This window comes from Hippocampus guttulatus, chromosome 19, assembly GCF_054856545.1.
Source record: "Hippocampus guttulatus isolate MCC_2025c chromosome 19, RoL_Hgut_1.0, whole genome shotgun sequence".
Taxonomy (NCBI): Eukaryota; Metazoa; Chordata; class Actinopteri; order Syngnathiformes; family Syngnathidae; genus Hippocampus; species Hippocampus guttulatus.
The window spans coordinates 2,442,808-2,466,889 of record NC_141279.1 but is presented as its reverse complement, the minus strand read 5'-3'; the positions used below and the strand labels follow the sequence as shown (position 1 = coordinate 2,466,889).

At 43.4% G+C, this 24,082-nt stretch overlaps 1 protein-coding gene across 4 annotated transcripts; it reads left to right on the top strand.

Annotated features, from left to right (window-relative positions):
- Nucleotides 1-1,162: 1,162 nt before the first annotated feature.
- On the top strand, nt 1,163-23,836 carry myocd (myocardin). Of its 4 annotated transcripts, XM_086099446.1 has the most exons (13): nt 1,163-1,497; nt 5,562-5,627; nt 9,799-9,954; nt 13,904-14,088; nt 14,410-14,514; nt 14,588-14,901; nt 15,703-15,859; nt 15,952-16,464; nt 17,297-17,788; nt 18,494-18,640; nt 18,840-18,953; nt 19,899-19,956; nt 21,685-23,836. In XM_086099446.1, exons 1-13 carry the CDS (start codon nt 1,443-1,445, stop codon nt 22,188-22,190), a joined length of 2,868 nt encoding a protein of 955 aa, XP_085955572.1. In that variant the 5' UTR covers nt 1,163-1,442; the 3' UTR covers nt 22,191-23,836. The 4 variants fall into 4 exon arrangements, with proteins under 4 accessions (XP_085955572.1, XP_085955568.1, XP_085955570.1 ...); XM_086099442.1 differs by lacking the exons at nt 5,562-5,627; nt 18,840-18,953; XM_086099444.1 differs by lacking the exons at nt 9,799-9,954; nt 18,840-18,953.
- Nucleotides 23,837-24,082: the final 246 nt, after the last annotated feature.

Below are 24,082 nucleotides of genomic sequence, written 5' to 3'. Positions count from 1 at the left end.
TGTGAACCGATCTCACAAAGACCATTTTGGCTCAAATGCAGATCGTCTCACCTGCTGGTAGCCAACGACAATACCGTCGTTGATCACTACTATTGTCACGGCAAACCAGCAAAAGTAATCCTCAATCGTCTATTTTTTTTTTCATCGCTGCGTACGGTAGGATTGATAAAGCGTGATGTGCGCATGCGCGGAAAGCCGTTGTAAGGGTTTTTGTTGCTTTGTAAGGGGAATCGTAATCATTTATAAGGGCAGCTATTAGCTGAGGTTGACAGGTATGACATCATAGTACTATTATGACATATTGAAATAAAGTTATCAGACTTATTGGACCAAGCTGTTTCCAATTTACTTCTATTCTGGTTTATTGCTATTCAAATGCGTGCAAAGGGAAAATGTGCTTTTCAAGGCTGTTGAGGGAAAGAAGAAAAAAAAAAAGAACCTTTCACATTAATGGCCTCTAGACATGCCTTCATTACACCTTTCTGTTCTGTTCCAACAATATTTTGCTTTCGGATCTCACATCACAGGTTGGATGCTTCCACATCAGGCACTCACTTTTCCCCATCATTGTTTGAGCAATATCATTTAGGCCTAAAAATGTTTTAAACATCCCACCAGATGCTGGGACTTGATTGTGATTTCTCTGAATCGATTTGGAGGTAAAATCATATCTCGGAAACGTGGGTGCGATAAACGTGCCGTGTTCTGTGTAGGAAGCAATGGCGGCCTAATGAGGGATGTTCTGAAATGGGTTCTCCGTCTTGTCTTTATGCTACCACTCGATTAGCACCGTAAATAATTTGGATCAAATGGACCTCCGAGGTCACTTTTTTTTTTTTTGGGGGGGGGTGTCTGGAAGTCTGATTTATCGACAGTGTGAAAAGTTTTTTTTTTTCTTCTCCGAAAGCTGAGCTTTTTTCGATACGACTCTCCCTCTTCTGTCCCCTTCAATAACACACAGCAGGGCTGATAGGCAGATATATTTACACCGGTATCATGGGAGGAAGAAGTCATCAGCCAAACCCCCGTCCAGCCTCCGGCTCCTCCGGGCGGGTCTGTGGCGCAACCCCCAGGCCGCCTAGCCCCTCCCCAAGCGGGGCATATCTCTGTATGCTTCGCCTGGCTCCCAACTCAGAGCTCTCAGCTTAGATGGGACCAAAGCCTCGGCGAGACTCACACCACTTCCACATCAAGCCCCCCGGGGGGAGACAAGGGGAGCACCCGGAGATCCGCTTGCTAGTGTCAACACCGGCGACTGAGAGAAGCTCTGTTCTTAATTTGTCTCGTTGGTTCAATTTCGCCAAGATCTGTAGATGAGGTAGGCACGGTTTGCCGCAACTCATCTCAGTCTTGGGGTCCAGAAGACGCCAAGGCCCGGGGGCCCAGGTGTGCATGACTGTATCTTGCAACTTTTGAAGCCTGGAACTGTACTCCAAAGCATTATGACTCTTCTGGGCTCTGAACACTCCGTACTGATACGAAGCAAGTTTAGATCAGGTAAGGACCCATTGTTGTTGTCATATTGATATATTCCATATGCCCTGTCAGATTCTCCAGTGAAACCTTTGTGGTCATTCCGTACGTGCCTTCGCGAGCCGTTTGGCTATCAACACTTGACATTTACAGGCAACGCTGTGCTCACGATGTCCTTTGCCCGTCCCTCAAGAAGGAGCCGTGTTGACACTCACAGCAGCGGCGCTCCTTAGCTCCAAGTGACAGGTGCTCGTAATAGACGCATGTGGAGGTGGGGGGGGGGGGGGGGGACGAGAGAGAAGTCAAAAGCCTTCCCGTCGAACAAGCCGAACAACGCTCCGAAGGTTAGCTAGCTGAAGCTCTTTGGTCAGTGACATCAAAAGTGTGACATTCAAGAGTGACGTTTGGGATAGGTTGGGGCACTTGTGGCGTGTCAGCGGCTGAGAGAAGCCAGTTACGTTCACACTCTGGCTGGATGGATGTTGATAAGGGAGATTAGAAGGTTGGAGGTTATCTTAATAAGGTGGAATTGGAAGCTAATGGTGCATGTGTGTGTGTGTGTGGGGGTGGGGGGGTGTACCTGGTCTTATCAAAAGGAGGTGAAGTACGAATTAAAACGGCCGCTGAAGACAGCGTGGCGGTTGCGTCTTTTGTATTCATTGAGATTTTTAATTCCAAAACACCTAATTGGGAATCAGCAACAAATTGTTCATCTTGTATTTTATTGATTTATTTTTACGCACGCCTGAATTTTTTTTCCACACACTGGGGAGAAAAAAAAAATGCCCAGAACGAGTTGAGTAACAGAAACGACTAGATTTTTAGCTTTTTCCTGACAAAAATGTGACGTGTTCATTTTATTTTTTGGGTGAAATTCTGATGACAGCAGCATCCACACAACCTCGTTGGAGGAAGGGAAAACTGAATGACAGTTTTTGTGTCACGCACCCAAAAAAAAAAAAAAAAACATGCATACATTGAGCAGTAGCCTGTAGAAGTTGGATGGATGGAGAAATTCAAAGACATGAACTGAGCATTTGTGCTTGCGTAGTCGGCTTTGTGTACACGACGTGCGTGTGCAACACTGCCCTCTCCCTGAGGAAAATGTAACCGAAGGTGGCGCGGATAGAAACTCAGAACCTTTTTTTTTTTTTTTTTTTTTTTTGAAAGTTCACCTTTTTCCAAGTCGAGACTCGCAATGCTGCAAGTACTCGCGAATAACAAGTGCGCCTCTTATTCGGTGTCTCCGGGAAAAAAAAAAAATGTAATTGCGTTGCAGGAGTGGCAGACTAAATGGGGCTTTTCCTTTTGTGCTGTTTAGAGTAGATTGGCAGGGTGGGAAATGACCCACCGTGCTCAAGGGAACGCGGGCGGAGGGTTCAGGAGAAATGTGATGGTTCAGGTTGTGTGTTGCCGGGCGGAGGGTTAGGGGGGTGGAGGAAAAAACACACACACACACACACACGCAGGAGCTGCTTTAATTTGTCACAGATGTGGAGACGTTGTCTTTATTCCCATAAAGGTCATTTTACTCCAGATCTGATTGATGATACGGTCGGGATGGATTAATCTCGAGCGGGGCCGAATTCATGAGTTGAAAACCGTCCGCACGTGAAGTCAAACGCCTTGTAAATTCAAGCCGCTTTTGTCGCTCGATGAACCCGTTTTTTGTTTTGTTTTGGAATTGTAGCCTCACGTTTTATTGCGCGACCGAGACGAGGCGATTTGTTGATCATTTTACAACCCACTTGAACTATACTATCAAAGCCATGGGAACTGTTGCCGCGTGGTTGAATGTCAAAAGAATCGCTAACGACCTCGCTTAAGTGTCCCCCCCCCCCCCCCCGCCCGCGGGGACCGAGCGGCGTTTGTCGGAACTGACTGGTTCTCACGTTGATTTGATTAGCAAGTCCAAGAGCCGACTGATGTTACATAACGCGGAGCGACAAAGGTGTCAAAGAAAACCTAAGTGGTGTGACAGGGTGCCCCCCCCCACCCCGCCCTCAACATTTATGTATTCCAACACCGGAGTGAGAAAAAGCAGATTTGATCCCTAAAAAAAATTAGATCGACATTTTCAAGAAAGCTCTCTGTCAAAGTTTTGTTTGACAAATAAGCATCACCACGTCAAAAACTACAAGCTGGGCCGAACGGTAAATCGTGGCAATTAAAAAAATAATAAAAAAAAGGGGGGGGGCACACCGCGACTCATATCTGACTTGTATTTTCGATTATTGTCTGAAATGTCTTGAAAAGTCCCTACCAAAAAAAAAAAAAAAACTATCATCTTGGTTCGAATCGACAATCGTCCTGCTGTTGCCTTTGAGTCACTTGTCAGTGGATCTGATCCAAAATCCGTATTTTCGCCGTGACCTGTTGACTCTTCCGCTTACTACCTCGGGCTCGTTTTCACAAATCTGCCAAAGATTGTCTCTCGTGCATCGGGATTAAGACGGGGCGAGTTTATGTTTGGTGGAAATTCACTGGTATGGGTTTAAAATAAACAGTAACATTCTATTTAGGAATACCTGTTTATGAAAAGTTATACAGTTGTGCTCATACATCCCCCTCCGAGCACATTTCTGTCTGCTCGAAGGGAAGCTCTAGGAATTGATGAAAGCGACTCGTTTAGCGATTTTTGACTTCATTCCTGCATTGCGCCTTTCGTAAATCACAAAATCGCCACGGGTGCCACGCGGAATTAGCGCCACTTTACCAGGGCCAACCAATTTATTTACGCAATCAATCTGAAATGCTATAAATACGGCATTGCGTTTGTGTACCAGAGACGCCACGCGGGGAAAACAAATGTCCTTATAGAAGAAGAAGAAGGGGGGGGGGGGGGGGTCATATGGTTGAACGTCCGCTCTCCGTAACAATGAGGATTTCATGGCAGCTGGTGCGCGTCTCCCAATGAATTATTAACTTTGAGAGGAAGACTTAAAATCATAGACGATGTGGTGGTTTTTTTTGGGGGGGGCGGGGGGGACAGAAAACACCTGTTTCCTTTCGCTGGCTAAATCTGTGGTGCTTTTGGAGAATGCAGGAGAAAAAAAAAACCCAATGGGGGTTGTTTCCGTTCCATGTTTTTGGTCGCGGCGCATTCCGCAACTACATCCTCTGTGTTATGATGCGACGATCGGGGTCGTGACCTCGGGTCACTGTAAACTCACGCAGATGTCAGATGAAGGCAAAAAGCGCTTCGAGTTACGTAACAGAGGTGCTTCGCCGCAAGGGATGGCGAGTTGACAGACTGACGTCAAATGAAGAAGTCAATACAAAGTTAGGATGTGGGAGAAAGTGTGTGCGGGGGGGCGGGGGGGGGGGGGTCAAAGCTGCGTAAATGCAAACCACCTGAAACGGATAATGAGCAATCGAAAAAAATAAAAAACAGTGAAATTAGAATTCGGATGGAAGGAACATTTCATACTCGTGTGTCACATCCAGGATGTCAAAAGACGACCGACCTTCAGATAGCGGCGGGGAGGGGAAAACGCACCGCGAAACAAAGAGCCCGAAAAAAAAGGACAACCACCGACACGAGTCGACCGACAGACGTGGGGGAGTCTTGATGTTTATGACCCCGCACTCCCACATTGACTCTTCTTCGTCTACAATTCGACATACACACATTTGAGCATGCGTGGAGTGTGCGCGCACCCCTCGGGGACCACACACTGCTTGAACGGATCTGTTTAAAGCCAGGAGCAGTGTTTATCACTGCCGACATCCTGCTCGCAGTAATATTTGTGAGCGAGCTGCTTTGTTTTTTTTTGTTGGTTTTTTTTTTTTTCGCCCCCGCCCGTTTTGAACCAGCATGCATAGAATACGCGCGCATGTATACATTCAGGATCAATTTCATCAACAACCTGTTCGTGTACTACAAGTACGCTCCATGCTTTGAATTCATCTATGCAACAGCAGACAGGCTGTATCATTTTTCCCAGCTTTTTTATTTTATTTTATTTTTTTTATAACTGTCCCTTTTCTTTCTCCGTCTGTTATTTCTTGCCTTCTGTTGGTCTTTGCTATCTGTCTGCCTGACTCTATCATCATCCTCTTCCTCCCTCCCTCCCCCTCACCTTCAGTGCTACAGTTAAGACTTCAGCAGAGGAGGACACGAGAGCAGCTGGCAGACCAAGGCATCATGCCTCGTGAGTAACACCCTCCAACGCAGCTGCAGACAGCCGTACACACACACACGCACACACACAGACGCTTGAAAATACCCCTGACCCCGTCTAAATGGAGTCTTGGTAGGCCTCTGCATCAAAATTTCACCTGAAGACATCGTGATGAGGACATGAAGACCCGACTGGACTGAGAGTGCACTTAAATCTTTGCCATAATCCAGATGAATGGTCTCCGCTGCTTTTTCAGGTCAGGGCTATGCAGTAATACTTCAGCAAATTTGTTCAGTATTGACTGCCAACACCCGAAAGGCCCATTTATCCGTCTACACGGACTGTCAACTCATCATATTGATCGTTTCTCAAGTTGAGAGTGAAATACTCTTGTGTTATTCCGTTTGCAAGGTTGTGGGTCAAAAAAACTTAAGATGACTTTGGTGTGGAAGGACCCAAGAGTTTTTACCCCAAGCCCACCGAACATCTTTGAAAATGTCCAGAACAGGTCAACCCTTCTGTTCAACTTTGGTGACTCTGAATCTGAAGTTCCGACAGACCAACTCCTAGATCTTTGTTGAAACTCTGAACAGGAATCTGACATAGCTTCAAATGTGGAAAGGGGGGGCTTTCTTTCCCGTGTTTCTGGTTCCTCTATGAGCAATGACGAGACACCCTAATTCATTCTTTTGTTGTGTACTTGAAGTCATGAGCTAAAAGCAGTCATGAACGTGTTTTCGTATAGGCGGGAGTGATTTTCCCGCGCGATCAACAGGACGGATGGGGGCATGAACTTCAAGCAAAGGATTTGTTGAACGATATTTTTGGCACTGTTTGCCATTTCACTGAGTCCCCCCCCCGATAAAAACCATTGTTGCTAAGTGTGTAAGGGAACAGAATCCAGAGGTCCGACGCTGTCCTATCAGGTTGTTGGAGTCTGTCACTGATAAGGCGGCAGCAAGCGGAAACGCGATGCATTTGAATTGGCTTTTTAATCTCTCGATTGCAGGGAAGTCGCATCGGTTTTAGTTTGTCGAGGCCTTCAATTTAATATCGGGGTATTTGGCCTTTGTGTTGTTTTCAGAGCAATGCGTTAGCCTTTCGTTAGCATGTTTGCATGGCAGCATTATTACAGTTGACATGGCACCGGGTCATTGTATATATTACCGAGGGAACATCTGCCGTTTATTATCCTCTTCAAACGTTCATCCCGATCTATCAGTTGTGACTGGCGTGTGGCCTTACCTGCCGGCCGCACACACCAACGACGCGCAAGCTAATATTTCCTAATATAAGCGAATATAACATTTAGCTGCGGGTTGAGTGCACGTCTTCTTGTAGGAGTCCCCAAGTAAAAACCCCCGTTTTCATCACGAGCGCCACGTTTAATCCTTTGCGGATCGCCTAATGCACCATACGTCCTTCCTCTTAGCGTAGTGTTTACATTTGAATAAGACGGTCAAAAGGTACTACGTACTACAATAGCTTTCAAGTGACATCGCCTGTTTTAATTCGACCGGTGAATGTTTGAAATTGGCGTATGGCGGCTTCAAAACTCACCGGCTCATGTTACATTCTACCTATGTGGGCCCGTTTTTGCAGTTGTTGAACAGATTTTTAGGCAGTTTGGTTACACAGTTTAAACACAGTTAAAAGTCTGTGATATTAAATCAGGCCAGGCAGACAGGAGAGGTGTTTGGGACAGCAGGGCAGACTCCGCGGCTATAAACAGATGATGATGTCATTGTGACGGTGGGCAGCAAATGGCTTTTCAACGTGACAACTTGTTCTTGAAGGAAACGTGGTTTATCCCTGAGGCTGGATCAGTTGTGGATATCAATATACCCCGACAGTATATCACCAATCGCATTTGGCCTGGAATTGCTGCAATGAATTGTGCTGTCTGACAAACGTACATTTTCGTCATTCAGAATGTTAACTCATTCACTCCCAAAGACGTTTTTAAACGTCTTTTCAGACTTGGTCTAGAATTGGCTGGTACTGAATGAGTTAAGAAGCTAAACGCTTCATGCTTCAAAATAGGTCCCATTTTCGCTTATGTTTTTGCAGGTGGAATCCAGACAAACACACAAAAAAAAAATTCCCAGAGTGAAAGAAAAACACCATAAGATAATCCTATTGATCAGGGGTGTCAAACTCATTTTTGTTGCGGGCCACTTTTGAGTTACGTCTTCCGTCAGAGGGCCGTTATGACAGTGAAACCGCAAAAAATGTTTCATTGCACCTATCGCATTATTACTTTTATGGGTAACAAAATGATTGCAAAATCTCAACATCATTTATTACACATCACAATCGCTAGGATCATGCAAGTTGACACACATGATTTTCTTTCAGGGGCCCACATAAAATGATGTGGCGGGCCGGATCTGGCCCCCGGGCCTTGAGTTTGACACCAGTGGTCTAGATGCTCATCAAACTGAATTATCACAAGATTTACTGGCATTTTACGGGATGTCACCCACGAAGTTGTTGCTTGACTTTTGAGGCATATATTTAAAAAATAATTGTTCAACTTTGGGGTCATGTTACTGGACAAAACACTTACAGAAACCGAAAAAAAAGTGCTTGACATTAGCATAGACATAATCTTGAAGTATATTTGTAATATAATGCAATCGCTTTTTTAATCAGATATGAATACCATTACCCGAGTTGTCCAGCACAGATCTCAATATCTGTCATGATTCGGTTTATGGACCAACAGGTGGCACTGTAGGGCTTATAGGTAATTAGGGCCTTAAAAGGACTCCCAGCCCAAACACTCAGTGTCGGGTCATTGTTGCTTCTTGCTGCTGTCATGTTTGTTTGTCTGTCATGTTTCTGTTATTGATAGTTTTGAGCTTCAGTCATGGTTTTTGTTTGCTACTTTGTTTGCTTAGGATTTAGTTTTCTGTGTTTTATCAATACATTTCTTCAAATCCTGCCTGCTTTTTGGGGTCCACCACCACCGTGCAACATGACAATATCCTTCATTTGCTTTTGGCACTCGATACACAGTTATGGCCTGTCAAAAATCGGACTCAAATTCAGTTTGACCAAATAAGTTTCTGTTGCTCTTTCTCACACTCAGATAATCAGAATGATTCGGTGCGCTCGCTTCACTTCCAGGTAATCGCTTCTGCGAGTGCTGCAGCGAGATGTTTAAGCCGGTTTGCCCTGCGTGTGATTATTTGGACTAGCTTAGCGGAGTGAGATTGGTGAAAGGCTGAAAATCTCACCTGCTGCAGCCCTTTAATTACAGCCAGTTCATTTATTTTTCTAGTAAGTCAACATATCTCTGGCTGTACAAGGCATGAGGCCACTGGACAGATGACAGATACGGGAAGAGTAGAAAAACACCATGGGGAAAAAGGTAAACACTTGCAAAGTCTCTTGGCTTGGTATGGTTGCATTTTTAACCACTCAAAATATGCACAACTAAAAACAAGATGGTTAAAAAGCACACACACACACAAACAATGCAGATAATATTACAAGAACATGCAAGCGCCACACAACAAGGCCGGAGCCAGATATTTAGCACAATCTAGTACTAGCAAGTTTGCATCACAGCCAAGGTGACGTTTTCTTCTGAAATTAAGTAAATCTTGGTTCGAATCTTGACTCAGGTGCTCTTGTCCAGTTTGCATGATCTCCCCGTGCTTGACTGCGACTTCTCTAGGTAATGCAGTTTCCTGCAAAACATGTATTTTGTAATTGGTGAGTTGAAGACTTGGGGTTCTACTTTCGTAGACAAGCTTGTGTATCTTGACTTTCGTACGAGTGCAAGTCTTGTGTTGGGGGCGGTCTACAAATGTCGACTTCAAGCAGTACACCGTGTTGAGCAAAAGAATGATCGGAGCCGCTTTGATTGACCATGAGAGAAGTCGGCTGTGACCACTCCCAGAGTGGCGCACCACCCCACTTTTTTCAGATCCGCCAGCCTGTGTTAATCTTCAAAATTACCAGCACCAGGTGGCACCCACCTCAGTGCAGTTACAAGGTGTGTCAAGCAAAACGACGAGCAGTTCTTAATGTTTTTATTCAACTGAGTCATTTCGTATCTGGTGAATGTTATTAAGTTAGTATTTCTCTCACTAATGGCAGACTGGAATACAGCCTGCAAGTAAATGCGATCCAATACTCGATGTGTGGTGTGACCCCTGTTGATGGTGTGGCCCTGCTGTGTGTTCTCCAGACTCAGCCTCAGTCAGGTTCTCACTGGAGGACCAACTGAGGGTAAAGCGAGGCCGCCTCGCAGAGGAACTCAATGAGAAGCTGGCTCTCAGGCCGGGGCCCCTGGAGCTGGTCCAAAAGAATATCATTCCGCTAGACTCTGCCCTCACCATGACAGGTATTCAGAAGAGAGATGTTCCACTCGTGTATGAACACACCATTGAATGCGCTTGCATCTCAACCCGAGTGGCCCCCCACATTAGCATTCTCAGCATGCTGAATTTCAAAGGAGAGCATGCTGCTTTTCTAATTATATCTGAATAAATTGGAGCACACTTTAGACACAGTAGTATGGTGAATGTGCACTTGAGTTGATGTGTTTTTCCGTGTCTGCACCAACTAAAATTAAACGCGAACTTGAGCTCAGCATTACGACTCAGATTTTTACACTAACATACTGTGTACTATCCATCCATCCACTATCTGATCTGCTTATCGTCACGAGGGTCGCAGGCGTGCTGGAGCCTATCCCAGCTGTCTTTGGGCAGTAGGTGGGGACACCCTGAACTGGTCGCCGGCCAATCACAGGGCACACATCGATGAACAACTATTCGTGCTTACCGATGGACAATTTAGAGTGTTCCATTAACGTGCCACGCATGTTTTTGGAATGTGGGAGAAAAACAAAATACCCAGAGAAAACCCACGCAGGCACGGGAAGAACATGCAAACTCCACACAGCAAGGCTGGAGCCAGAATCGAACCCTGCACCTCTGCACTGTAAGATGGACGTGCTAACCAGTCAACTATTGGTTGTACTCATATAACCATATATTTATTTCATGTCAAAGCAACAACTGGTGCACTATACAAAGTATCTTCGATCTACAGAGTGTCTTCTTGAAAAAGATGATTTTTTTTTTCTCATGAGGAAAAAGTCCTTTCGTGATTTATATTGCAAGTACATTGAATATTTTATTTGTGAGAAAATCTTTTGGTAGAATTTCCGAAATGACATTATTGTTATTATTTCGAAGTCTACAATCTTTGAAAAAATCTGTGATGCTATGAAAATCACTAGCCTGTGAAGGCGTATCAGAAGAAAACATCAAAAATGGCCATACTGCACATGCTAAAGAGACAAAAAAAAAATTAACCTGCAAAAAATATCAGTGAAAACCAAGATCAACTCTGAATCTCCCAAATTCGTATTTTCATGCATTAAAGCCATTTCTTCTGGTCTCAAGGTTTACTGGGGAGGATCAAGTGTTTGGGGAACCATCTTGAAACGCCCTCCCGCTCGACTCTTTGAAACGCGACTTGATTTAGCACGACGCGTTACGTTGGCTCTTGGGACTGTTTGTCTTGTAATTCTCCCCATCCATGTTTTGTGCTCTCTTTATATCATTCCTGACAGTGTAATGCTGTGTACATGTTTGACTACAGCGGTTAGTTGTTCTGTTTGCCTTGATCATTCGGTAAACACTCGGCGTTAAGAAAGATGCAGTCAACGAGTTTACACTACCGCCGCAGAAGGATGGAAGTGCTTTATTGGGATGACCAACAGCTGTATTTAGGCCACCCTCTTTCTTTCAAAGTGTGTTTGCAAGCATGCGCGCGTGTGCGTGCGTGTAAAAGGGGTGGGGGGGGGGAGTGTACGCGTGTATGTTTGTAACAACCTCCCCACCTTTTAGCACTTGTCTCAGCTTTAACAAGTCCGCGTGGCTCCGGCGAGCCACCTACAAAGGTTTCTGACGCAACCGTGCTGTCGCTTGCCTGCAGCGTGAACCCTTCACCGTGGGCACAGTACTCCCAACCTCGGTGTGGTAATACTGGAAACTATGTGACCCCGCCACAACTCCTAAACAGCCACTTGAACAGTGGAAGTGGCCAAAGGCTTGTAGAAGTCCCTTCATTGTGCCACCTCAGTCTCTTCATGCGATGCGATTGACGCGGTTTCATGAAGTGGACACGTACTTCACTCCCTGAAGCTTTGTGTGCGTGCGAATGTGTGTTGTGAGGGGGGTGGTGTGTCAATGGGTTTCATGAGCCCACGGCAGTGACTGAAACCAGGGATATGTTCTTGGGCGTCACGTGTGGATTCAAAACGATAATCTTATATCCCTCACACGTACGCGGCAATCGACACCGCTGCTCTCTCGCAGATAGGCACTCTCGGCTCCTCCAATCGTGGCCCAGGCTCTTGTCAACCCAGCCAATCAGGATGTGAAGTGGATGTGTCAGTGTTTCACCGACTCAACTCAACTGTATTTATAGAGCACTTTAAAACAACCACCACTGAAAACAAAGTCCTGGACGTGCAGCAAAAATAATTCAAACAACAAAAACAGCCAAATTAAAAATCAAGTCTCGTGGTGAGTCAAAAGCCAAAGAATAAAAATGAGCTTGGAGACGAGTTTTAAAGATTGGCAGCGGAGGGGGCTTGCCGAACATTCAGTGGGAGGTCATTCCGAAGAGAGCGGCCAAAAACGGAAAAGCCAGTGAATGGATGCCAGAGTTGGGAGTTATGCAGCATTCTGGACCAACTGGAAGTGCTTAATGGAGGATTGGCTGACTCCAAAGCAAAGTGCATTACAGTAATCCAGCCGAGATGTGACGAAGGCATGAATGACTGTTTCAAAGTGCTCTTGAGAAAGGAGAAGCTTGACTTTAGCCAGCTGCCAGCAGTTCTTCTCAAATGGGGGACGGGGACGGGGGACGGTGATAGTTCTGTTCCTCTCAGCTTGTGACAATAGGTATCTGGACATTTGAGCTAACTACCGTATTGGCCCGAATATAAGATGGTATTTTTTGCATTGAAATAAGACTGAAAAAGTGGGGGTCGTCCTATATCTGGGGTTGAGACATTATACCCATTCCCGACGCTAGATGGCGCCAGATATTGAAGTGAATGCTGAATTTGACTCTTCAGGCCGAAGTGAACCACTGCCACCAAGAATAAAAATAAAAATAGCGGTTGCACGAAGAAGAAAAATAAAAAATAGCGGTAAAAATGAAAAGAGAAGACATAAATAATTAAAGAGATAAAGGAAAATGGAGAAACGTAGTGACAATCTGGAGAAAAGTGGGTCGAAGATCGGCCAGGTTAACCGGCAGCTGAGGAGAATTTATGATGTAATTTACATTTCAAAATCCAGAAGCCATTCATTTACGAATGTGATTACACTTTAAATGTGAATGAGGCAAAACAATATATTATATATCTCAAATATATTGTTGTAATCATTTTTTTCAGATGCACTGTAATTATTTTCTGTATAAAAATTAATTTGGTGTTCAAAAAGTCTTTCAAACTTGAGTCTTGAAAAAGATTTATTCGAAAACGAGGGGGTCCTCTTATAAGCAGGGCCGTCTTATATTCGGGCCAATATGGTAGTTTGACCCACACATCAATAAGCAACTTTAATAATAATAATAATAAATTTTATTTATAAGCGCCTTTCAAGACACCCAAGGACACTTGACAATAACAAAAAACACAAAACAATATCGTCGTCTTGGCTCATATACCAAGTACATTTTCAAAGGTCTGCGGCATTTGATTTGTTCCAACAAAGCAACTGTGATAGCGGCCTTTTATGTTGCGATTCTTTGCTGGCCATTCAAACAAAGCAGACGGGATGATGTGATGAGTGTGTTTTGAACGACAGTTGGGAGAGTAATAGACACGTGGTGTTAAAAAGGTTGCTAAGGTGGCGGGCTTGACACGTTTACAACAGGCGGGACTTGTGAAAATAATCTTGAAGTGAAGAGTTCACGTTTTTCATCTGACAGCAATGATTTTCAAGTATGAAAAATAACCCGCAATGGGGTTGTTTGGTCTTGGCGGAGGCCTACTGCGATATTCACGTAGAGGAGGATTTCTGGTTCAAGCTCATTGGTGGAAAGGTCGTTCAGACTTTTTTTTTTTTTTTGTTTAACGACAGAAACAATCATCATCAGTTCATATTCATTTCCTTAGATTGACAAATCCAACTATTGGGTCAACACTCTTTTTTTTTTTATTGCGACGCGCCAACGCTTGAAAAAACGAGTGTGGCCTTTCCTATTTCCATTTTATTTGGCTTATATCGGATGTCTAAAATGCTTCTGGGTCTTTTTTGCAGTCAACCATGGCAAGTTCCCCAAGCAAGAGGACTCGTACACCTTTGAAGAGGACAGCAGCAGTGAGAGTTTGTCTCCCGAAAATCATCACAGCGACGAGTCTCAGGGCTCGGCCTGCCCTTCGTCGGAGGCGGTCGGCAGCATGCAGTCCTCCTCCTCCTCCCCTGCACTCGCCGGCGCACAGCAGGTACAGACGACCTTGCGCCGTCTTCAAAACATATTTGCGAGATTTATTCGTGTCGCTGATGTTTGCCTCCAGGTTTGTTTCTGCCCACTTTGACATTGACGGGTTGTGACGTCTGTTCCAAATATGATCTTAGCCTGTTCTCCCACCATGTGGCATCACAGTAAACTACCTCCAACATTTTTATGCGTAATATTACCGGGCAAGCAGTTACCCCACCCAGTGGTACAAAACAAAAATAAACCCAAATTTAAAAATCTGTAGATTACCAGACGCGGCAAACTGACAAAATAATTATCTTGATGTGTTGACATTTGCGAACAGGAAGGCACGACCAGAGACCCGTCGGACCAAAGCCAGGACGAAGGACTATCTGGAGTTTGCAACAACCATGCCAACCCGCCACTGGCAGTTCCCGCTATTGTCAAGGTGAGCACATCGGCAATAAAATGCTCTTATATTTGACAGCGTATTGATATATTTTGTTTGACTTTCCGAACAGTCCAAGACATCAGATAAGAACCGCCATAAGAAGCCCAAAGACATGAAGCCCAAAGTGAAAAAGCTCAAATACCACCAGTATATACCGCCGGACCAGAAGGCTGATAAGTCACCTCCACCTATGGACTCGGCGTACGCCCGACTACTCCAGCAGCAACAGCTGTTCCTACAGCTGCAGATCCTCAGCCAGCAGAAACATGCTCACACTCACTCCCAGTCTCAGCAGCACACACACACAGGACAGATGCCGAGCCAGTCTCAACAACGGCAGCCTGCCTTCAGTTACCAGCCGCACTCGCAGACGCAGATGCAGAAGTAAGCACGTGGCAAAAATCAAACTAATGACTTTTAAAAAAATAAAAGTGACACACTGTATGCCTTTCGGGTGAGCCCCGAATTACACTTAATGTAACATCAACGTGGTACCCTGCAATAGAGTAACAAGTGTTAGTCGAGTCAATATTGGAGTATCAAGTACCGTATTTTCCGGAGTATAAGTCTCACCAGCCATAAAATGCATAATAAAGAAGAAAAAAAACATATATGTCATACTGGGGTACAAGTCGCATTTTAGGGGGAACTTTATTTGATAAAATCCAACACCGAGAACAGACGTGTCATCTTGACGAGTAAATAAAAATAGAGAACAGGCTGAATAATTGTACGATATGCTAACATTACATGATGTAATATTTTAAGAGTTATTCAGATAACTATCGCGTAAGAACATGCTAACAAGTTTACCAAACCACAGGTGTCACTCCAAATCACTAAATCCAATGAAATCTTCATCCTCTGTGTCACTTTTAAAGAACTCTGCCAACTGCGCTTCCTCTTCTATGTCGCTTTCGTCAAAGTCGTCGTCAGTTGTTTTTAATCAGTTCCAGCCAATGTGGAACGTATCAACACAGGCCTAGAGCGCCCTCTTGCGGTTTCATGTGAAAATAACATGTGAAACGATAAAATGTGTGAATCATTTCACACACAAGTCGCTCCAGAGTATAAATCACACCCCCGGCCAAACTATGAAAAAAAACCTGTGATTTATAGTCCAGAAAATACGATATGCTGTGTTGCTCTTCTTCTTAAGTAATGCGTTCAAATCTGTGATCCCAGAGGGTCCGGCGAGCAGCTGTCACTCTGTACGGCCAGTGGTCCATCGAACGCCGGAGACGGCAGCTCTTCCTCACCAATCAAGACCACGTATCCCAACCAAAACAACATCTCCCCCGTAAAGCCTGGACCCCTGCCATCCAATCTGGATGACCTAAAAGTAGGTGCTACAGTTTCGTACCATCGTGTGCTTCCGATTCACTTCCTAGAAATCCCAAAGTGGGTAGACATACATTTTTTTCTTTTGCAAAGGTATCAGAGCTCCGGCAGCATCTGCGTATCCGCGGATTGCCCGTGTCAGGTACCAAGACGGCTCTTATTGAACGACTCCGGCCCTTCAAGGACTCCAATTCCGGCTCATCTCCATCGGGCTCCTCTGATGTCACCACCGTGACCTTCCCCGTGACTCCGACAGGCTCCCTCTCTTCTTACCAGTCTCCATCCTCTTCCCTATCGCACGGAGGCTATTACCCTTATCCCAGCACCTCTTCTACCCCGCCAATCTCACCAGCGTCTTCGGAGCATTCCCTCAGTGGCTCCCTCCCAGACAGTTTCAGCGATGTGCCCATGTCCTCTCCGCCGCAGTTTGCTCTGCAGGCATCTCCGGGCCAGCTCGGCGCAGATGATGCGCTGGGAGCGGGTGGATCGCGAGCAGGAGAGGGTGGAGGGATGGATGGCATGGACGCAGAAAAAGACAAAATGCTGGTCGAAAAGCAAAAAGTGATTGAAGAGCTGACATGGAAGCTACACCAGGAGCAAAGACAGGTGAGAACAGCAAGTGTTCAACTGTATGGATGGACGGTCACATTATTTGCAGCGTTGCTAATTAGTGCACACATTCCTCTCCAATTCCCCTTTTATTCTGAAAATCTACGGATTCGACATGCTATTTATTGTATAATTAAGAGATATCAACCAGATAGACTCCTGGACAACTTAACATGCGTGAGTCACACATGGTCCAATATTTTTTGTCAAACATGAACAATGATCCCATTGTTAAACAAAAAACATTATCTTCTAAGTTAACATACTGTAACAGATTTAGAAACCAATCAATCTCTTGTCTTATATTAAATTTAAAAAAACAAAAAACTGACCTCCCTGTTCCGATAATTTTGAAAAACGATGTTCACTTCATAGTAAGTTTTCTTGAGACGGTAATAATAGGAGAATGCTAATTTTTGTTTGATCTCTTCACATGGGGACAAACATTCATACTGTATACTATCAGAAAAATATAATGAAAAAAACGGTTTATCTCTCAACTCAACTTTATTGAGAAAGCACTAGTAAAACAATCACGGCTGCGTTAGAAAGCGCTGTACATAAAGTAAAAAACAGGCATATACAGTACAGTAAAAACAAAAACGGTTAAAACAAATTAGGAACATAAAAAAACTGTAAACACAACAAAACACTAAAACAACGTCGAGTCTCATGCTGAGTCAAAGGCCGAACAATAAAAATGTGTTTTCAGACGATAGACAAAGCGGGGGCGGTGCATTTAAAATGATCCAAAGAGAGCTTCAATTTTTTCTGTACAGTATCAATCGGGATTGAGTCAAACGTTTGTTCTTCTGCCCATGGTGTTTAGGTTGAGGATCTCAAGATGCAACTTCACAAGAGAAAACGCTGCTATGGAGCAACCGTCACTCCATCTCAGCCCCATAATCTGTCCATGCATAATCCGACTCCATCGATGATGGGCCATCACCCATACGAGGTGAACATCAAACAAGAGCCGATGTCATTGTCCTCAAGCTGTCCGCTCTCTTCGCCCAAACATATCAAGAGCTCCCCGGGGAACTGCATGGAGGATATGGGACAATGCAACGCCATGCTCCCAAATATGGGGGGCGATTGCGGGCCACACTGTATGAACGCCGCCCCTTCCTCGGCCAGCCCGTCCACCATGACTGCTTTCCTCAGTCCGCAGTGCTCACCGCAAGACTCGCCCATCGGAAAGCCTTCCGGAAGCCCCCAGCCATCGTCACCAAGCAACCCTTACATGCTATCACCTCCAGTGGGGAGGGACGGCTGCAGTCACCCCGCAACCCACTGCGGCGCCAGAGGATGCATTATGCAGGTATGATGCAGTGAACTGGAAAAATGTGAGGTCGAACAGTAATCCGCAAACCTTAAATACCGTATTTTCCGCGCTATAAGGCGCACCTAAAAACATTCAATTATCTCAAAAGCCGACAGCGCGCCCAGAGAAGCTTTGATAAGGTCAGATAGATAGCATGTCAGTCAGTACACTTTTGGCTAAATGAAAATGGAGGATTACCGTATTTTCCGTAGTATAAGGTACATCTAAAAGCATTCCGTTTTCCCAAAAAAGCCGATAGTGCACCCTATAATCCGATGCGCCTTATATATCGAGTTACAATCTCTTTATAGTCCCCATTGAGTTATTTCCCTGTTGGTGTTCCTATGCCATCTAGTGGTGATTATTAACAGGAACCAATTGGTAACCTAAAAGGGTTCTGCCCGACACGTGCATTCGCCAAGACACTCAGACAACTATTTTGTGAGCTCTGTGCAGCCGTTATGAAACGACGATAATACCAAAAGCATAGATAACTACTGACTAAACGAAGGAAGGAGACAAGCAAGACTTCTCAGGATATTTAGCCCTTTGTGGATGTGAGCCCACGAGGTTTTTGTGCCTTTTGTTGGATCAATTGTTTGTCTTTCATTTTTTGTTTTGTCATGCCATTTGTATGTATATGTTTCATGTCGGTGTTCGCGACCGCTTCTCTTTAACATTGAGCATGCTCTCTTCCTACAGGTACCTCACAAGGGTGGTTGTCAACCCATCAACTGTTCTTATCCATCCGACCAAAGAGGCCTTCTGGGAGTTTATTCCAATATATCAGATTATAGCCTCAGTCACAATGGCTCAGCCAAGCCTGTCAACCCAAATATGCAACCAAAGGTAAACAATCATCACACAGACTCCTCCTGCTTTGTCCTTTATTTCAGTGACATTTTCGTCGCGTCCACAAAACCACATCATCCCATTAACAAAGACAACAATTCATTGTTCCTTCCACTATTTTTCTCACTAGCTAAAAGACACCAGAGTGGTAAACTCCAGCTCAGAGCTAATGTCACTTCTCACCTGTTTCATGTAGATGTCATTTTTGCCCCCTCCTCGTCACGTTGGCCAAAAGTGCCAAGTCTCCTTCAATAGCTCACATTCGTCTGACTTAAGCCAGCCCCCATGCTATGAGGATGCAGTCATGCAGGTAAATTTGAATCCAAGCTTAAATCATGGCTGGCCCTTATTTTATTTTTTTTTAGGGGGGGGGGGGGGATACTGGCATTTCTCTGTATTCTGTTTCCTGAAACCCCTCACCTGTTGAATAACTTTCTTTTTGCATTTGCTCTGTCCTCTGCACTGTTTTTAGGTTGGAGTATGTTTTTTTTTTTAAAAAACATGCAAAATAGATGCAAACTGTCAGGCAAAAACAGCAAATATAGCGGCACCTCATTTCACGAATACCCTAGTCTTGGCATGGCCGCAGAAGGTGCATTTGTGCTATTTTTTGCATTGCACAAACACCATTTGCTCCGTACGTCACACATTGTGGATATCTTTATTTTGGGGGGAATTTGCGAGCGAGCAATAATAAAGTGTTTTTCACCAGTTTTTATATTGCACTGTCTTTAGCTTGAACCGCACATGATCAAAAGAAGGTAAATGTAACTTTGTTCTGGGGCTGGAATGGGGAAATGGCATTTCCATTACCCAAGTGTGCTCGCATTTCAGTTTACGAATGGTTCTCCCTTTTGAAATATGTGTGTTTTTTTTAACACAATGAATTGTTGCTCATGTTTACTAATAAAACTACAGAAGCCTCATCATCATCAGACCACAATTCATAGCAAAGAATCGAGATGGCACCCACTCAATCATTTACCATTCCATAAATCCAACTCTCAGAGAGTAACAATTTGAATTTCATTAACATACCAAAAAAGAAATGTTTTTCGCTTAACCCCAATTACTGTATCGTGCTTCCTTCAGATTACTTCTTTTTTTAATATAGTCCAACTCCAAACAGTCTACAGGTCTTTGGTTTTAAAGAAATGATTCTATAATTGCTCTGCTAATCTCTAGACTGCTTCCTGACTTTTCAAAATGAAATCACTCAACGCCATTATTTAAATTCACCATTTATGTGTTACAGCAACTGACCAGAAGTCAGCAGATGGATGAACTTTTGGATGTCCTCATAGAAAGTGGCGGTAAGGTCACTTTTTTTTTTTAATGTCAAAACTAATTCTACCACTGTACATAAAACACACACGTAACCACAAGTGCACTCTCCCAACCTAATGGGATCCAATAAACAAACAAAAATAATACGTCCAAAAAATTGCTTATGCTCCAATGTGACAACATCAGCATTCATATACAGCAATACGATGCATTCTATTTCATTTCGAGTTTATGTGACACCAATCACACTACGGTGATCCCTCGCTACTTCGCGATTCACTTATTACGGATTCAGTGCATTGCGAATTTTTCAAAAATATTCATCCCAAAAAAATAAATATCGCGAAAATGCCACAAAACGTCCGCGAGAGGTCGCGTAAGTCAGAAAAACAACAGCGAGTCACATCAAGCAACAAATACAGTACTACATGTATATTTCAGATTTATGTTTACTGTATTTTGTTATTTATACACTAACCTAACCTATACATATACATATACCTGTACCAAAGGCAGAACAACTACTGGAGCCTGGATACTTAAAACTCATTCAGTACCAGCCAATTCTAGACCAAGTCTGAAAAGACGTTTAAAAACGTCTTTGGGAGTGAATGAGTTTAAATATTCTTCATCAAATTGCTGTAAGTAAAATAGCAACAGAATAAGACATCACATACAAGCCAAATAATTTGCAACTGGTCAATTCAAATTTCTCAAATGGAGAACAAATAGTTATATATATAAATAAAGCAAATGTTCTCTCTGCATCACTTTCGCGACGTAGGTATCTTACTACACGATACCATAAATTCATTGAGCATCTATTGTCATTTGATTGTCATACGTGGGTAAGATGTAAAATTCCTTTCAAAGTGTCAAGTTTGCAACAGCATCTTACTCTAGGATAGCCTTACAAAAGGAGAGAAGAAGAGCATTTTTCATCAATTCTCATTTTTAAAAAGTACCGGAATACAGCCCAAGATGCAAAATCCTTGTCAAGAGGCCTTAGCACTTTCTCTCCTCTGGTTGATATTGTCTGCGATTAGCTGGCAACCAGTTCAGGGTGTACCCCGCCTACTGCCCGAAGGCAGCTGGGATAGGCTACAGCACTCCCGCGTGCGGCTAAGCGGCTGAGAAAACGGGTGGATGACTGGTTGATCTTGTCTGTCGCAACTTGCTATATATTGCATACAGTGTGTTAGCATTGTATCCATTTTCATTGCAAATAAAACCTGAAAAGAGGGCAAGCTATAAAACCCTTAATCAGCCTGAATGCATTTTGACTCCGTTTAATTATTGCCCAAAGTTAAGTAAAAATGTTAGCCCTTTAGTTTTAAATCATTCCTCATTAGACGTAGTAGCCGGTTGCATTTGCACTCTCTCCACTCATATTCCTGCCTTACTATATCAGATGTTGACTTTCTGATATAGCTCTTTTGAATCTTGTTAGATAATTCAGATGAGCAGTCATGAGCAGGCCAATGTATATTTTGGTCACTGTTCAATTAGCGATTGTACTCAAAGGCATCTAACAAAAGATTTAGCCTAGTTTGGACTTAATTTTTATATGATAGCATTGACATGAAACAAAGATTGCTTTCACAAAAATCAGTCGATATCTTGGTAACAAAACCGTGAAGCTGATGCGATACTCCCTCGTCTTCTTTCTCTTCAAGAGATGCCAGCTAACGCCAGAGAAGAGAAGGAGAGGTCCTCTGTAACCAAAGTCTTGCCTCACATTACTGTGTTCCCAGGGTACCCCAGCCTACTCGTCCCAAGGCTCCACCGCCACTACGAGCACCACTCACCCACCCAGCTTCATTTTGACCACCTGGACACTCTACTGGGTCCAATGAGCAGGGGAGGGGAGGCAACCTCTGTTAAGATGGCCACAGATGACAGGCACCAAGAAGACGAGGGAAACCGAGACAGCGAAGGATACAGCAGCCCTCATAATCACCAGCGCCATCCTCACCACCCCCAACAGGAGAAAGTCGGGGCCAACAGAGATCTGCTGGACACGCCTCTTTCACCCCTCAACAAAGTGTCTGCTATCCCCGAAGTGCAGGGGATGGTCAGCATGGCTTTCAGTGAAACCCCGTGGGAGACGATGGAGTGGCTGGACCTGACGCCACCAACCTCAACCGCTGCCTTCAATGTCCCAACGCCCATCGTGCCCAGCATTTTCAACGCAGAGTTCTTGGATGTCACTGACATGAATTTAAACTCCGCTATGGACCTTCAACTGGAGCACTGGTGAATACAGACGAGCCAAAGGCCAAGACACCAGCTTTTTTTTTGTAACTGTACAGATCACAAGAACCAGCAGCTACGGCATTTTAGCGAAGAAAATCATCGAACTCCGAAGAGCCCAGGCCCCTCCAATCTTGATTCAGGCCAATCGTGATTCGTCGCCAAAACGGACGTTATCATGATGCACCTTATGTGTATATGCTGCGGCATTCAGATCAATTCATTATTTAAGGAAATTTCTCAAACACACGATCGTGCCTGTTGAAAAAAAACATATATGCAAGTTTTAGACGTTGTCCCTCGACCCACCGTTATTCAAAGTTTTATGGAAATTGGTCAAGTAGTTTTTTGCGGATGTATTTTTTTTTGTGGAGCAATCGCATTCGACACTCAATGACAGTTTTTGTATGAAGGAGTCTTTGAGAACCCCCCCCCCATCTCATATACAAACAGTAATAGAGTCATAGATTTAACACAGTAAAGTTCTCTGAAGAGACAGTGGAAAACAGTGGTTTGTGTTTTTCCAGACGAGTTGTCGATACCAGTTTCAAAACTGTATTTTTTCATCATTCAGTCATCCCTGAAAAAGCGAATTCCCGGTGAATATGAATTAAATATTCTTCAAACAATTACAGGTACCATAAAGCTTTATCATATACAACTTAGAAAACGTTAAACGTGTTAACAGCATCACTACTCGAAGCCAATTTTCTATTTTTTAAGTTTTGGGGCCTATGTTTGTGTGAATAACTTCAGTCTTTGAATGTAAATATGAACAAAACTCACTGTGCACCTTTAGTTTAATTGATACCTTATTTGATCCACTTTGCTTTGTGGTATTAATACTAATATGCATAAAAGGTCTGCACACCCATGTTGAAATGCCAGGTTGTTTTGGTGAAAGAAAAAAATTAGACCAAAATCAATGAATGTGTCCTATATCCTATACTGCCCTATTTTTAAAAAAATGAAATAAAATCTTTTTCAATCGGGAATTAAAAATAACTGAGATAATATTGCTGCACAAGTGTGCACACCCTCATATAACTGGGGGTGTCGCTTTTTTTTTTCCAGAATCAACCACATTCTAATTTATAATAAATGGGATCAAGAATATACCTGCCACCATTTAAAATAACTTTCAATAAATGTAAATAAACTTCAGATGTTCAAATCTCCTTTCTGTGATACAAAGGATTTTTTCTATCAAAAGCCTGAGGGTTTTGTTTTTGATTGATATGCTGAACATATAAATACAAAAAAAAAGATGTCAAACATAAATCAAAAGAAAAAAAATCCTCAATACACACTTTCATTCAGTGCAGTTTAGATGCTCAGTTATTATTAGGGGGGTGTTCACTTGTGCAACCACATTTTCTCAGCTCATAAAAAGATGTCAATGTGCTTTTCAAATGGGTTGTAAAAATCATAGGGCACAGTAACTGCATAAAAAGACGTCATGATTTTTTTTTCTTGGTCTCAATTTTTTTTTTATATCACAAAAACCTTTAAACGGGCGTGTCGACTTTTTTACATGCTCATGTGTACAGATACCAGCATTCTTTGGAGGGACCCTTTTAACTCTTTAAGCTTGTTTCATTGTTTAAAATATGTATCCTTGGAGTGACATTATTAAAAACAAAATGCCTTTGATTTTTTTCATCGTATCTATTTTAATCAGCAGAAATTGTGCATGTAACTATCATTTCTGCTTCCATGCAAACATTTAAAACAATGTCAGATCAATTTCATTGTAACATTTATTTTTCTAACAAATACTTTTTATCCTAAAATGTTCACCCCTTACAACTCCAAGCCAGCCACAGTTATTTATTTTTCATATTTGTACCCTTACTTGTATTTATACCGACATTCCTTTCTATAGAAATTGCCGCCCAT